The 12,884-nt window shown below is 39.4% G+C and overlaps 1 protein-coding gene and 1 long non-coding RNA gene across 2 annotated transcripts in view; one reads left to right on the plus strand and one right to left on the minus strand.

The window, feature by feature from the left end:
* LOC133232086 (myosin-8) overlaps positions 1 to 8,088 on the minus strand; it is a 28,257-nt gene extending 20,169 nt beyond the window's left edge. The window contains exons 1-12 of the mRNA XM_061391064.1: positions 7,864 to 8,088; positions 7,044 to 7,187; positions 6,802 to 6,958; positions 4,646 to 4,673; positions 4,438 to 4,546; positions 4,253 to 4,345; positions 4,059 to 4,122; positions 3,050 to 3,148; positions 2,855 to 2,958; positions 2,560 to 2,698; positions 1,344 to 1,462; positions 1,104 to 1,253 (exon numbers count right to left, since the gene is read on the minus strand). Of these exons, the coding sequence (XP_061247048.1) occupies positions 1,104 to 1,253; positions 1,344 to 1,462; positions 2,560 to 2,698; positions 2,855 to 2,958; positions 3,050 to 3,148; positions 4,059 to 4,122; positions 4,253 to 4,345; positions 4,438 to 4,546; positions 4,646 to 4,673; positions 6,802 to 6,958; positions 7,044 to 7,187; positions 7,864 to 8,073 (1,416 nt within the window). The 5' untranslated portion in view covers positions 8,074 to 8,088. The remainder of the gene's footprint in view (positions 1 to 1,103; positions 1,254 to 1,343; positions 1,463 to 2,559; positions 2,699 to 2,854; positions 2,959 to 3,049; positions 3,149 to 4,058; positions 4,123 to 4,252; positions 4,346 to 4,437; positions 4,547 to 4,645; positions 4,674 to 6,801; positions 6,959 to 7,043; positions 7,188 to 7,863) is intronic.
* The window catches only part of LOC133232092 (uncharacterized), a 50,653-nt gene that overhangs the window by 17,539 nt on the left and 20,230 nt on the right, over positions 1 to 12,884 (plus strand). The window lies entirely within an intron of this gene.

Genomic DNA, 12,884 nt, shown 5'->3' on the forward strand with positions numbered 1-12,884 from the left:
TTCTGAGATTGCCTGGGCAATAATGTGCATTAAAAGTACAACAAAAGTACAATCCAGTGAGTAATGGGTTCAGATTTAAGGGTGAAAGTAAGTTATTGCAAAGCCTCACCTTTTTACCACCCCACTCTCTAATTCAAGGTGAAGTTCACATTTTCACTTTTGGCTATCACTTTATTAAGGAAAGCTTTTCTTAAGACCTTTATTTGATGTACAAAGTGAAATTAATAGGTTAATTTCTCTTCATATCAAACATTTGGTAAATTCTCATTGTCACATCTGTGAAAGTAGGGACCTTGTGTGGTCTAGCATTGAAGATCTGATGAAGTCTTTATAGTAATCTTCGTTACTTTATAGACACCTTCGTTTTTATAGATGATGAAGCTAATGACCCAGAGGGGAAATGGTGGGTGTCAGATGAACCTGGAAGAGGAAAGACTATGAACTGTCACTGTGCTTCTCCTTTTAGCTCCTTTTTCCTCCATGGGACGGAAGGAGCCTTGTGTATGGACCAAACACTACGGATCCAGGTTCCTATCTTGGCTTTGCCGTACGTGGCTGGAGGATCTTAAGCAAGCGTGCTGATTTTTTTGCATCTGTTCCTCCACATTTAATTAGAAGTATGTTACTCCTTCTTGGGTTATTGTGAAGATTAAATGGGGTAACAATTTGAAGTACTTAGTAGAGTGCCAGAAATACAGACTTCTCGATAAAGTGTGGCCGTTATTATTACTACTGCTAGTATCCTGTTACCTCCTAGATATTTTGTCCTAGGTACTATGTTGGAGAAAGCGATGTAGACACTACAAATGTAAATGAATGATACCCAGCATGCTGCTGCTGCTCAGTCACTTCACTCATGTCCAACTCTTTGTGACCTCATGGACCATAACCCGCCAGGCTCCTCTGTGCATGGGATTTTCCAAGCAAGAATACTGGAGTGGGTTGCCATGCCCTCCTCCAGCGGATCTTCCTGACCCATGGATTGAACCCACATCTCCTACATTTCAGGCGAATTCTTTATCACCGAGCCACTGGGGAATACCCAATATATCAAAACCCAGATTGTCTTTCTCCCACTTTTTATTAATCTGAAGGTAACTCACATCAAAGATCTCAAAGCCAGCGATGTCCAAGACCCCGATGAAGTACTGCCTGGGCTGCTTGGTGTCCAGCTGCTGGTTGATGCGGGTGACCATCCACAGGAACATCTTCTCATAGACGGCTTTGGCCAGAGCGCCCACTGCATTGTACACCTTCATGGACAGAGTAATGATTATTGGTCTTATTAAAGACATGAACTGAAGGCCTGGAAAATGTGTGATTCACGAAGGTTGTGCACTTACCTGCTGCACAGTCTGGCCTTTGGTGACATACTCATTGCCGACCTTGACCCTGGGGTAGCAGAGAGCTTTGAGCAGGTCAGCAGAGTTCAGACTCTGGAGATAGGCAGCCTTGTCAGCCACTGCAGAGACACAATTCAAGAAATGTTGTTTAATGGCAGATGTTTCTTTAAGATAGTCTTTCCAGGTTCCTCCAATCCATTTTCATTATTATTTAAATAAAAAACTTTAAATAATTCTATAGAAGGTCAAGCAAGGCTTTCTGTACATTAGAGCATGTACTTGCTAATAAATGATCAGTCATTTACACTGGCCTTTGGTGATTTGTTGCAAGCAGCTTTTGAGTCATTTAGCAAAATCAAACATAAGTCCAATGTTAATGGAAATAACTTTACGTAAGACAAAAGCCAGAGTCCCTGCTCTTAGGTATGGTTGAAAGGTGACATGAATACACCTTATCTCAATTTTGCTCTTCCCAACTTAACCATCAATGACCAGTTTCTTTATCTGAAAATGTGGGAACTAAATCTCAATGGATGATTCCTACCTCGTCCCCTTCTGAAATGTTGCCAATGACTATGATGTAAATGAGGGAGACAGAATGTCGAACTGGGATGGTCAGGAAAGACTTCAAAGGAGCAGATAACTGTAGCTTCCATGGTGGTTTCTGTAATTTCCATATTCCTTCCACAGAGTATATGACTTTTCTTTCTCAGTTTCTTTTTATCTTACTTGGTGCCTAGATTGTCTGCAGGTTTACATGTAGACAACACACACGTGCACAGATATCTCGGGATATCCTCCACCCCAGCTCTGTGTTTGGGCAGACATTGTATCCCCCTGCTTGGTTTACCCAGCTGGTGCTGAAACACACCCATATGCCAAGTTATCCTGTGTACCTTCTTGTCATTTCTAAGGCAAAGTAAGCATATGGTTCTGTCTTATTCTCTCTCTGATCTGGCCCCAGGTTGTGCTTTTTAAATACATACTTATAAGTGGCCATTAGGGTTCATTTTCTACACACACTATTTGGTGTGTGTAGAAATGACGGAGATGTGGAGATGCTAACAGGAAAAGGGGGCGAGGACAGAGTGCAGTATGTGTAATGTGTGTATGCCCTTCAGAAATTTAGTTGCAAAGGAGATGTGAGTTTAGAAGAGCTTTTTATTTTTTCTTGTCGTATTTTCTGTCTTAAACCCAGTTGGGGGTTCATTGGTACCTTCAGTGCCATCTGGCTCTGCTTGCTCCTCACGCTGCTTTTGCTTGAATTTCATGTTCCCATAATGCATTACTGCCCCCGTGAGCTTGTAGATGGACACTTTCTCCTCAGAAGTAAAGCCCAGGATGTCTATGGCGCTCTGTCAGGAGAAATGACAGGAAAAAGGTTAGGGCAGAAGATATTAACATATTTTGATGAATTTACACTATATTCTAAGGTAACCACACTTACAGTATGGTTGCTATTATCATTCCCATGCATAATAGATTTTTTTAAAAGTGAGTGTATGTCTTACATCAGTGGCCATCAGCTCTTCTTGGTCATCAATGCTAGGGACTGTGATCTCCCCTTGACTGACAAAGGCGTAATCATATGGGTTGGTGGTGATCAGGAGCATTTCTGGGGACACAGAGTTCAGGGTGTATGCTTCACATTAAAAGTAGTTAACAAAAATCTTAACTTTTGTCTGTGAATTTAGGTTCATTCTTACCAATCAGATCTGGCTTCTTATTGGAAGTGATCTGATAAAAAATATGGTAGCTTCTTTCTGCCTTCAACTGGAAAGTAACTCTAGACTTTTCTAGAAGATCTGGAAAGAGGGGGAAATAGACATGGAATTAGAAAAAATATCAATGCTCCTGTAAATGAACCACAATGTCTTTGGCTAAAATTGGGGATATTACAATAGGCTTCATTGAGATTTCAACTTGATGATTGATCCTGTTGGTACTGTATATAAGAATTCCAAATACATATGGCAATTACCCAAGGTTCTCACCATTTAAAAGCAAAGAGTGAAGTATGCAGGCTCTAGTAACAAATCAGCTTTTCATATGGATGACTTACGACCTTTGTCTTATAATTGATCTTTAATATCCCCTCCTTCCTCAGCTCACCTTAGATTCCTTGGTGAGGGATTACCTTGGAAACATCTACCAAACCTCAGATCAACAGCAAATCACAGAATGCCTGCCAACCTGGCTCCATCAGTCCTGCACGACCAAGTGATAGTTGGCAGGCTCTGCTACCCCGGCCCTCTGCTACCTCTGACCCTGCCATCTGCCAAGGGATGGGCCCTTTTCTGAGAATTTGACTACCTGTGGAAATGTGGCCAGTTAGTGTGAAATGCATGTTTAGCAAATGTTAGATACTCTATTTGAACCAATAAATGTGAATCCTTCTGCAAAAAAAAAAAAAAAAGAGCAAATCACAGAAATGTGTTGTAAACCTGTAGATAACATATAGGAACCCGTGAATAGTCCTACTGTTTGTCCTGGAAAAAATGGCATAGTTGCTTCTGAGACTGGCATTTCAGAATGTGCTGCAGAGCCATCAGTCTGACACTAAGGTAAGCAGAGCACACGGAGATTGTGGAGAATTACAGCATTAGCTCACGAGCAGCACTGGCGGCAGGCTCAGTGCTCACCACGTGTTGACAGTATCCCTGCAAATGACATCCCTGGTTGATCTGCTTGAGTTTCAATGGTTGTGTTACTCACATGTTTCAATATCAGCAGAAGCCAGTTTCCCTGTGGTCCCGAAGTGGATCCTGATGAATTTACCCTTGCAAGTGAAAAAGACGATGTTACGTACAAAATAGCACATGAATAAGAAGAGACTGAAATAACGACTGAGACATGCCTTTATGGGCATTTAAGGCCTGAGAAAACCCTTCTGTGACCCAGAGACTCACAAAGCGAGAGGAATTGTCATTCCTCACGGTCTTGGCATTGCCAAAGGCCTCCAGCAGAGGGTTGGCACTGATGATCTGATCCTCCAGAGTCCCCTGCAGAGAAACACAAGAGCAGAAACACAAGGAAGTCCGTGGCTTCCTGAGCGCCCTGCCCATCATGATTCTCGCATGCCCATCAGACCCACCTGCATTTTGCCAGGTTCCTCCTTCTTCTTCTCCCCAGTGACTGCAATTGTTGCAAAGTACTGGATGACACGCTTCGTGTTCACAGTCTTTCCTGCCCCAGATTCTCCGCTGTCAAATAAAAACCAGAGAAGAGATCAGAACTACAGCTCACATTGTCAACATCTAAGACAATCACCACCAATCAGAGAGGAAGGAAAAATCACATACGTGATCAGGATGGACTGGTTCTCACGATCTGTGAAAGAGAAATCAAGACCATCATTTTTAAAAATAGTGCACATTCACTATGAAGATTATTGACTCTGTTCAGATTAAACACAGTTTATTCTTTTTAATATTTTGAAGATATTGCCTGTGATTTTGGCTTTGGGTGTAGCTCCCAGACAGTACTTGCCTCTTGGAGTAAAATTTGTGAAAATGAGAGGCAAAGAATCATCTGTTTCTTCTGGTATTTTATTAATTTAAAAACTTATGGGCAATTTCAAACCTATACAAAGGTAGGGAAAATACTGTTAAAAGCTCCTATGTACCTATGTATACAGCATTTCAGTAGTTACTATATGGCCAATTTTATATAATCTATATTCCCATCCCAAGCTTGGTTATTTTAAAGGAAATTCCAGGCATCACATACTTTCATCTGTAGCTATTTCAGTAAGAATCAGAATTCTGAAGTTTCATTTAACAGATAAAGAAAGAAACCCAGGGAGGAATAAGTGATTTTTCTGATAGATACATCACTTGTTAAGATATTTTGGTGTTCTTGACTTCTGGTTTATATATTTTTCGGCTGTCTGGCCTCCTCCCAGTTCTTGATATTAACTTGACTGCTGGTAATACTAAAAAAGGAAGAGATCTGGAATTGTATTAATAACCGTCGCTGTTCATTTCCTTTTATTTCTCTCTTTTATACACATTTTCTAAGTAATGCAAAAACTGTCACTCTATATGACTGATATGTTGGATTTATACCAATTTTCTGATCTGTTAAATTTTTAATTTTGTACTGATAGATTCTAGAGCATTCGTAAATCTAAAAAAAACCTATTCAGAGAAATAGATACAAGATGGATGCTATTTAGATGTGCATATAGACTTCAGGGAACTTTAAAGCTCTGTTCAGGGAAGTAGAGACAGATTTTGAAACATATTCAGATTGATTTCTTTTTCCAATAGAAGAAAAATCATGAAAGATCATGTCACAGCTAGTGGGAACATAGGTAAGAAAATAATGTTTTAGTCTCTAACCTGGTCAGATGCTACAGTTTTGCATGGTTTTATATCAAAATCATGTTTGGAGATAAGTAATCTTGAATTTGGAGCAGCCCCGAAAGCTGGGGGAGTGAGGACCTTGGTAGGGGTGGTGGTTTACATACCACCAGTGTAAATGCAACTGCTGCGTGTTAAAACCTCTGGAATGAGCCTGAATTTGAATAATTTCTGGAAGGTAGCTAGGTTCTGTTGACAACCAAAGACAGTTTACTAGCATGAAATCCTTATAGAATTGCTGGCCAGTTTGTAATGCAAGATTTGTATTTTATCCCTTTCTCTTCTCCTTTAAAAGACAATTTAAAAACAGTGCAACAAAATAAACAAAAGAGAAACCAAAATGGAACAAAATCTTCCCCAGTTTCTAATATCTCATGGAACAACAGGAAACTCAGGAATCTGGAATATTTCCAAAGGCAATACATTTGGTGTATGCTGATAAAAGATTTTAATGCTATATTTGGGCCTGCAATTTGTATCAAAGCTGTTTGTTTATGTTTTGATAAGATAGGAGCAACAGACTTTGATATAAATTTTTAAAAAATGTTTTCAAAGAAAGATGGATTTCTATTTTCTTCCATTCTAGTAGGAAAATGCTTCAAAATCTTTGGGAGGGAAGTCTCAGTTCTTTCTTTACTCATGTTCTATCTCAAACGCTGGCAGTGTTGGCTGTATCTATTAAAGATAAAGAAATTCACAACGCTTTCCAGCTATGGCTGGTAAGTATTTTCCTTGATTGCTGTGGATGTGAATATACTAAAAAAATATATTTGAACTTTTTTCCCTCTCCAAATCATAAATTAAAAAATATGGAAAAGCAACATATATGTAGGTCTGCTAATTGTTTCATTTAGGCTTCCAGTTTCTATCTGGGTTAGCTTGGGCAGGTCAGTGAACTCAGTGACTAGCTTCATTTTACTCATCTGTAGAGTGGCTGTGGGGAAGATTATGTGATGTTACAGCACTGAAAGTTTCTTGAAAACAGTGAAGCCCTGTGTGGCTGCAATGTATTATTGTAATCAAAGCCCAAAGTCTACTTGTTCATTCAAGATTCCGTTTCCACATTTTTGTAAATAGATGCATCACTCACTCACCAGTCAGCATGAACTGATAGGCGTTGTCAGAGATGGAGAAGATGTGGGGCGGGGCCTCCTGGCGCTTTTTGCCTCGGTAGGCTGCCACCACCTCGGGGTTGTACACCGGCAGCCACTTGTAGGGGTTGACGGTGACACAGAAGAGGCCCGAGTAGGTCTGAGAAAATCAGAACACTCAACATGTGGGATTTGATTCTACTTGGAGAGATAGATGAAATAAAGAGAGGTTGAAGGGTGCTCACGTAGATCATCCAGGCTGCATAACGCTCTTTGAGGTTGTACAGCACTCCGGGCTCGTGCAGGTGGGTCATCATGGCCATGTCCTCGATCTTGTCATATTTGGGAGGGTTCATGGGGAAGACTTGATCTTCTCTGACAGTGAGAGTCTGGCAAGTAAAGTGAGAGTCAAGTTTGTATTAATGGTTGGAAGTAGGATTTATGTGTATCTGCTTTGGTTATAAGACTACGATTGTGGGCACTTTCCATTATATTATTCAGTGTACTTTAAATAAAAGCACAAAAATGTATTCATCTTAGAGTTTGATGGTAAAAAAAAAAAATCTGTTTCCTGTGATGAGCTAGAATACATCCTACTCTTTAAAATCTACTTTTTTCCTCCCACATTTTCATGTCCCAGGTTTATCCATTTATATCATTTTACTTCAATGGGTTTAATTTTTTATTTCTCCTTGCCATTTATTACAAGAAACTTCAATTTGGAAGGAAGTAATGGGAAGATTAATGCATTATTTACCTAAGTAGATAATAATTCTTTTGATAGAAACTAGTTTTTATTTCTCCCAGGTTTGGAGATTTAGACTGGGAAGTGAGTGATTGAAGGGAAATGCTGGAGGCTGACTAGGGGCTTAAAGTTCTTTTGGTGGTTGGGAAAGGGAGAAGTGAGAATTTCTTTTACCTTCCAAATCTGATGTGTGTTAATGGACTGGAAGGGTGTCTGGATTGGCAATAGACTTGGAAATTGTGAGCAAGGAAGGCTTCAACTTGAAGTGAGGAGATGGAGAAATAAAACGGGAAGGATTTTCTCTTTATGTTTTTACTTACTGCTCCACGTTCTGTCTTTACAGTTACTTTCCCCCCTTCCTTGCTTTGTATGATGCTCTTCACATAGGATTCCTTGGGCTCTGCCACAAAGACTGATGTTTTAGCATCAAAGGGCTTGTTTTGGGCTTCAATCCGTTCCTTTTCTGATTTTCGAAGGTAGGGAGCGGCTTCGCCAAAAACAGCCATCTCAGCGTCTGAACTCGCACTCATGGTTGCAATTTATTTAGAGAGAATTCTGCCTTGGGGAAAGAATGGGAGAGAGGGAAAAGAGAAACCAGAAGTTATATACATGTGAGAAAAAAATTTGAAATGACAGAAATATTGAGGTTCAATCCCCAGCCTGGACTGTAATTGTTCTTCCAACCTGTGTTGACCAGCGTTCAACTTAATAAAGTATTAATAACACTAGCACAGGGCTGGTTTGGAATGAGACTGCAATCTGAGGCTTCATTTGTAGGGCTTTGAAAATTTCCTTCCCAGATGGCATGTCTTGATCTTCAGGGCTAGGGCACCTACAGCTGAGTGAGAATGGAATCCTTGCCTGTTTTAATCTCTAAACTCTAATAATATCTATAGCTAAGACTGTTGTTGATGGATTGTTTTATAGCAACTGTCATTCTTTAATCCTCAGATGCATAATGTTTGCATCTGCCATTTGCTGGGACAATCATAGAGTTAGGAGGGAAAGTTTGTCTTGGGCAAATGAAAGTTGATATCTTCCAAGCTACCAAAACCATTTTTGCCTTTTAGATGGCCTTTTTTTTTCTCTTGTAAGTCAAATAATTCTTTTTAACACCCACTTTATATTAAACATCTCTTGGTGGGTCATTAACCTCATAAGAAATCGTTATCACTCTAGGGTTGTTTTTTTTTAATATATCATTTGGCTTGTTACCAAGAGACTTAGCATTGCCTTAATTTCAAAATCTCTTTTAACATTCTCCTTTTGGCATGAAGGATTTGAACTGTCAGTTAACAGATCTAAGCACAGGGGAATGAGAGCTTCAGCATGAAGGTGTTTCATCCTGCATAAATTCCACAGGCTTCTTTTCTCTTCATCCAGAAAAAGAAAAGACAAAAGTGTAAGAGTTTATCACATGCATATGAGCCATTGTCCTCTGTTGATAGATATGTGTCTCAGCATTGGCTCATTACTTTGATTGGGTCTTTTCTTTACTCTCAGGCAGTGAATTACTTGGGGGAAGGGCCAGAATCTCTCCTTCTATTTTAAAGTGTGATAGCACTCTGTGGGTGTAATTCTTGTGATTTTTTTTTTAAACAAACAGTAACAAATCTTTTTAAAAACTACAGTGAATCATGAAAAAGTAGCTAAAATACTATGGTTTTAAGCAGATGTTCATTTCTGTTTACATGTTTTAGATTAAGAATTTTTACAGGTATTTAAAAAATACTAGTGAAACACCCAAGTTTTCAACGCTTGTCAGTAGAAGGAGGTTGGCATGGAGTAATCCATTGCCCCTGACAGTTGTTAAGTGCAGCTGAGAACTCACTGTTAAAATTCATTCTTTCCCAAATGGTCCTTTAATCCTGGAACTCAGATGACGGTGGTCTCTGAGAATAAGACATTTGGAAGAAGTGATTTCCCAGCATTTCTAAGCAGACATTTGGAAGCACAACATATTTACGTAACCGCAAAATGTAAGGAAATGGTGTACAATGAAGCGCTGTCCCCAGCTTTGTTAGGCTACATCCCTTCTGTCATCAATAAATGAATAAAGTGGAGTCTTACCTCCGGATTCCAGATGAAGATGCAGGTTCAGGAGCATCCAAAACTGTAAAGCAACGAGTTTCTTTTTAGTGAAGCTCTGAAATTCCAGTAAGATAGTTACAGAATTAAAACTTGCCTGGTCTAAATTACAGAATTAAATAAATTCCAGTACGGTAGTTACAGAATTAAAACCTGCCATGGCTTTATGAAAATAAAAGTCAGAGCTGAGAGGAACAATTTCATGCTCAGAGATGGGCTTCGGGGTAAGCTGTTTCTGTCCCCTGGAGCCCTGCAGGTCCCAAGGCCCCCATTCACTTACCTCTGGGTCCTTGGTGGAGATGTACCGGGAGGGCTCATCGTGCTTATATAGGAGCTGGTGTGCTGATGCCGCAGCTTGCTCCTCTTTGTTAGGGCAAGACATTTGGCAGCGTGAACCCTCAGAATAATTTGTTCTGACATTTGTCATGTTTGGATATAATTAGAAGTATTCATATCATTTTGAGTATGTGAACCAATCTCCTATAAATAATGTGACAGGGACCAATCTGCCGGCAGAGAATGCTTTCTAGTGTGCTGGGAAGGTAATCTTCGACAGTGCCTGGTGGGGCCTCAAAGTAAGTTCCTAAGAGCTATATTTGATTTGGCAAACTCTCACACATGCCTGTGGTAACCCAATGATCACAGCCTCAGTGAGCATTGCTTTTAGGGGCCTAACCACGTTTTCCTTCTTTGTTACCATAGGAACCCCCACCTCCTTCACTACCTTGGGTCACTGCCAAGGCTCACCCTTGGAGTCTGGGCTTGGGCAGCAAGGCCAAGGGGAGAGAAGATTCTATACTGAGTCCCTACCGTTAAGTCAGTGCTCATCCACCCAACACTGAAAAAAATATTATTTATTAGAGAATAATATGTGTTCTTTGTAGTAAAAATACAGATAAGCAAAGAGAAAAAAATGTCTGTAATCTCATTATGCAGAAGTAAGATAAGTTATAGACGTATAAGTTTGATCATAACTATATACACATATATAGCACATATATGCTTTACATTTTACTTAAAAATTATATCATAGATAATTTTCATACCACCAATGAAATTTACACTCTTATTCTTTAAACAAATTATATTAACATTCCTTTAAAATTAGAATCTCCTTTTTTTAATGGTTAGGAATATTGAAGTATACTTTATATATAGCAAAATCCACGCTTTCTAAGTGACAGTTATATGAGTTTTTTTGCTACTATTTTTAAAAAATTTTAAACTTACAATAAAATTCACTTCTTTTGTTCTATGAGTTTTTCATGTGCACTGTTTCTTGTAACCACTACCATAGACAGGATGCAGTTTCTACCTTTATTTCCCCCAGTTGGAAGATTTATATTTTCCTAGAAGATTGCCCATTCCATGTGAGTTTTTATAGATTTTTTTGGACATTTTTTTCTGCATATCTTTTTATGGTTAAAAAACTCTAGTGTAGTCATCTATTCCTTTTTATTTTTTAACATATTTTGATTTTGTTCTTTTTATTTTAAATCATATCTGCCAAAGTTTTGTCTTTGTGTTTGCTCTTTTTAATTTAGATTTACCAAATAAGTTTTCTTCTATTTTATTATTTTCTGCTTTTAATCTTCTTCATTCTTTTAGTTCTTTAGGTTTATTTTATTTGTGTGTATCTAGCATCTTGAACTGAAAGCTTACTTTATTTATTTTCATTCTTTCTTATGATCTTGCATGTTATTTATGGTTATAAAATTTTCTTTGGTTACTACTTTGGCTGAATCCCAGGGGTTGATATGTATTATAGTACCCTTGTACGATTGTCATTTTAAAGTTCTATTTCCATTTCAGCTCTCAATTTATCTTAAGTGTGGTTTTCTTTTTTTTAATTTCCAGATGTATAAATTTGGGCTTTGCGGGGGAGGATTCTCTTTCAGCTGCTGGTTCTTTCTCTTGTGCGTGTGTACACATGCAGTTTACTTCTTAGTAGATAAAATAGGAATGAGGGACCTCGTGTGTCTATATTTGTGTTTGTGTGTTTATGTAATAAAACAGTTCAGGTAGCATCCAGATCAGAACTCCTAGGCAAAAACTGATACGCTTTTTGTCTCTGTAGTTTTGCCTTTTCTAGAAACTTCATACAAATGGAATCCTCTAGTGTGTAGTCTTTCATGTCTGGCTTCTTTTCCTTAATATGCTTTTTGAGTTCCTCCATGCTGTTGCATATATCAACAGATTATTCATTTTTGTTGCTAATTAGTAGTCTATGATATAGTGCCACATTTTGTTTATCCATTCAAATTGATGGATATTTGAATTGTTTCTAGTTTTGGCTGTTATGCAAAGTGCTGTTGATAATATTCCATACAAGTCATCATGTGGACATTTGTTTTCATTTCTCTTGGGGAGATAACTAGGAGTTGAGTTGCTAGAGACTCTTGAGAGTCCCTTGGACTGTGAGGAGATCCAACCAGTCCATTCTGAAGGAGATCAGCCCTGGGATTTCTTTGGAAGGAATGATGCTAAAGCTGAAACTCCAGTACTTTGGCCACCTCATGCGAAGAGTTGACTCATTGGAAAAGACTCTGATGCTGGGAGGGATTGGGGGCAGGAGGAGAAGGGGACGACAGAGGATGAGATGGCTGTATGGCATCACTGATTCAATGGACATGAGTCTGAGTGAACTTCGGGAGTTGGTGATGGACAGGGAGGCCTGGTGTGCTGCAATTCATGGTGTCGCAAAGAGTCGGACATGACTGATCGACTGATCTGATCTGATCTGAAGGCAATGGCAACCCACTCCAGTACTCTTGCCTGGAAAATCGCATGGACGGAGGAGCCTGGTAGGCTGCAGTCCATGGGGTCGCTAGGAGTTGGACATGACTGAGCGACTTCACTTTCACTTTTCACTTTCATGCATTGGAGAAGGAAATGGCAACCCACTCCAGTGTTCTTGCATGGAGAATCCCAGGGATGGGGGAGCCTGGCGGGCTGCCGTCTATGGGGTCGAACAGAGTCGGACACGACTGAAGCGACTTAGCAGCAACTTCTTAAGAAATTGCCAAATTCTTTCTGACAATGGCTGTGCCATTTTACATTTCCACCAATAAGATGAAGCTTCCAGGTTTTTTCACATTCTCACCTACACTTGTATTGTCCTTTTTTGTTAAAGCCATCCTAGTGAGTAAAGAATCTGCCTGCAATGCAGGAAACCTGGATTCGATCCCTGAGTTGGTAAGATCCCTTGGAGAAGGGAATGGCTATCTATTCCAGTATTTTTGCATGGAGAAGT

Source organism: Bos javanicus, chromosome 19 (assembly GCF_032452875.1).
Source record: "Bos javanicus breed banteng chromosome 19, ARS-OSU_banteng_1.0, whole genome shotgun sequence".
NCBI classification, from domain to species: Eukaryota; Metazoa; Chordata; class Mammalia; order Artiodactyla; family Bovidae; genus Bos; species Bos javanicus.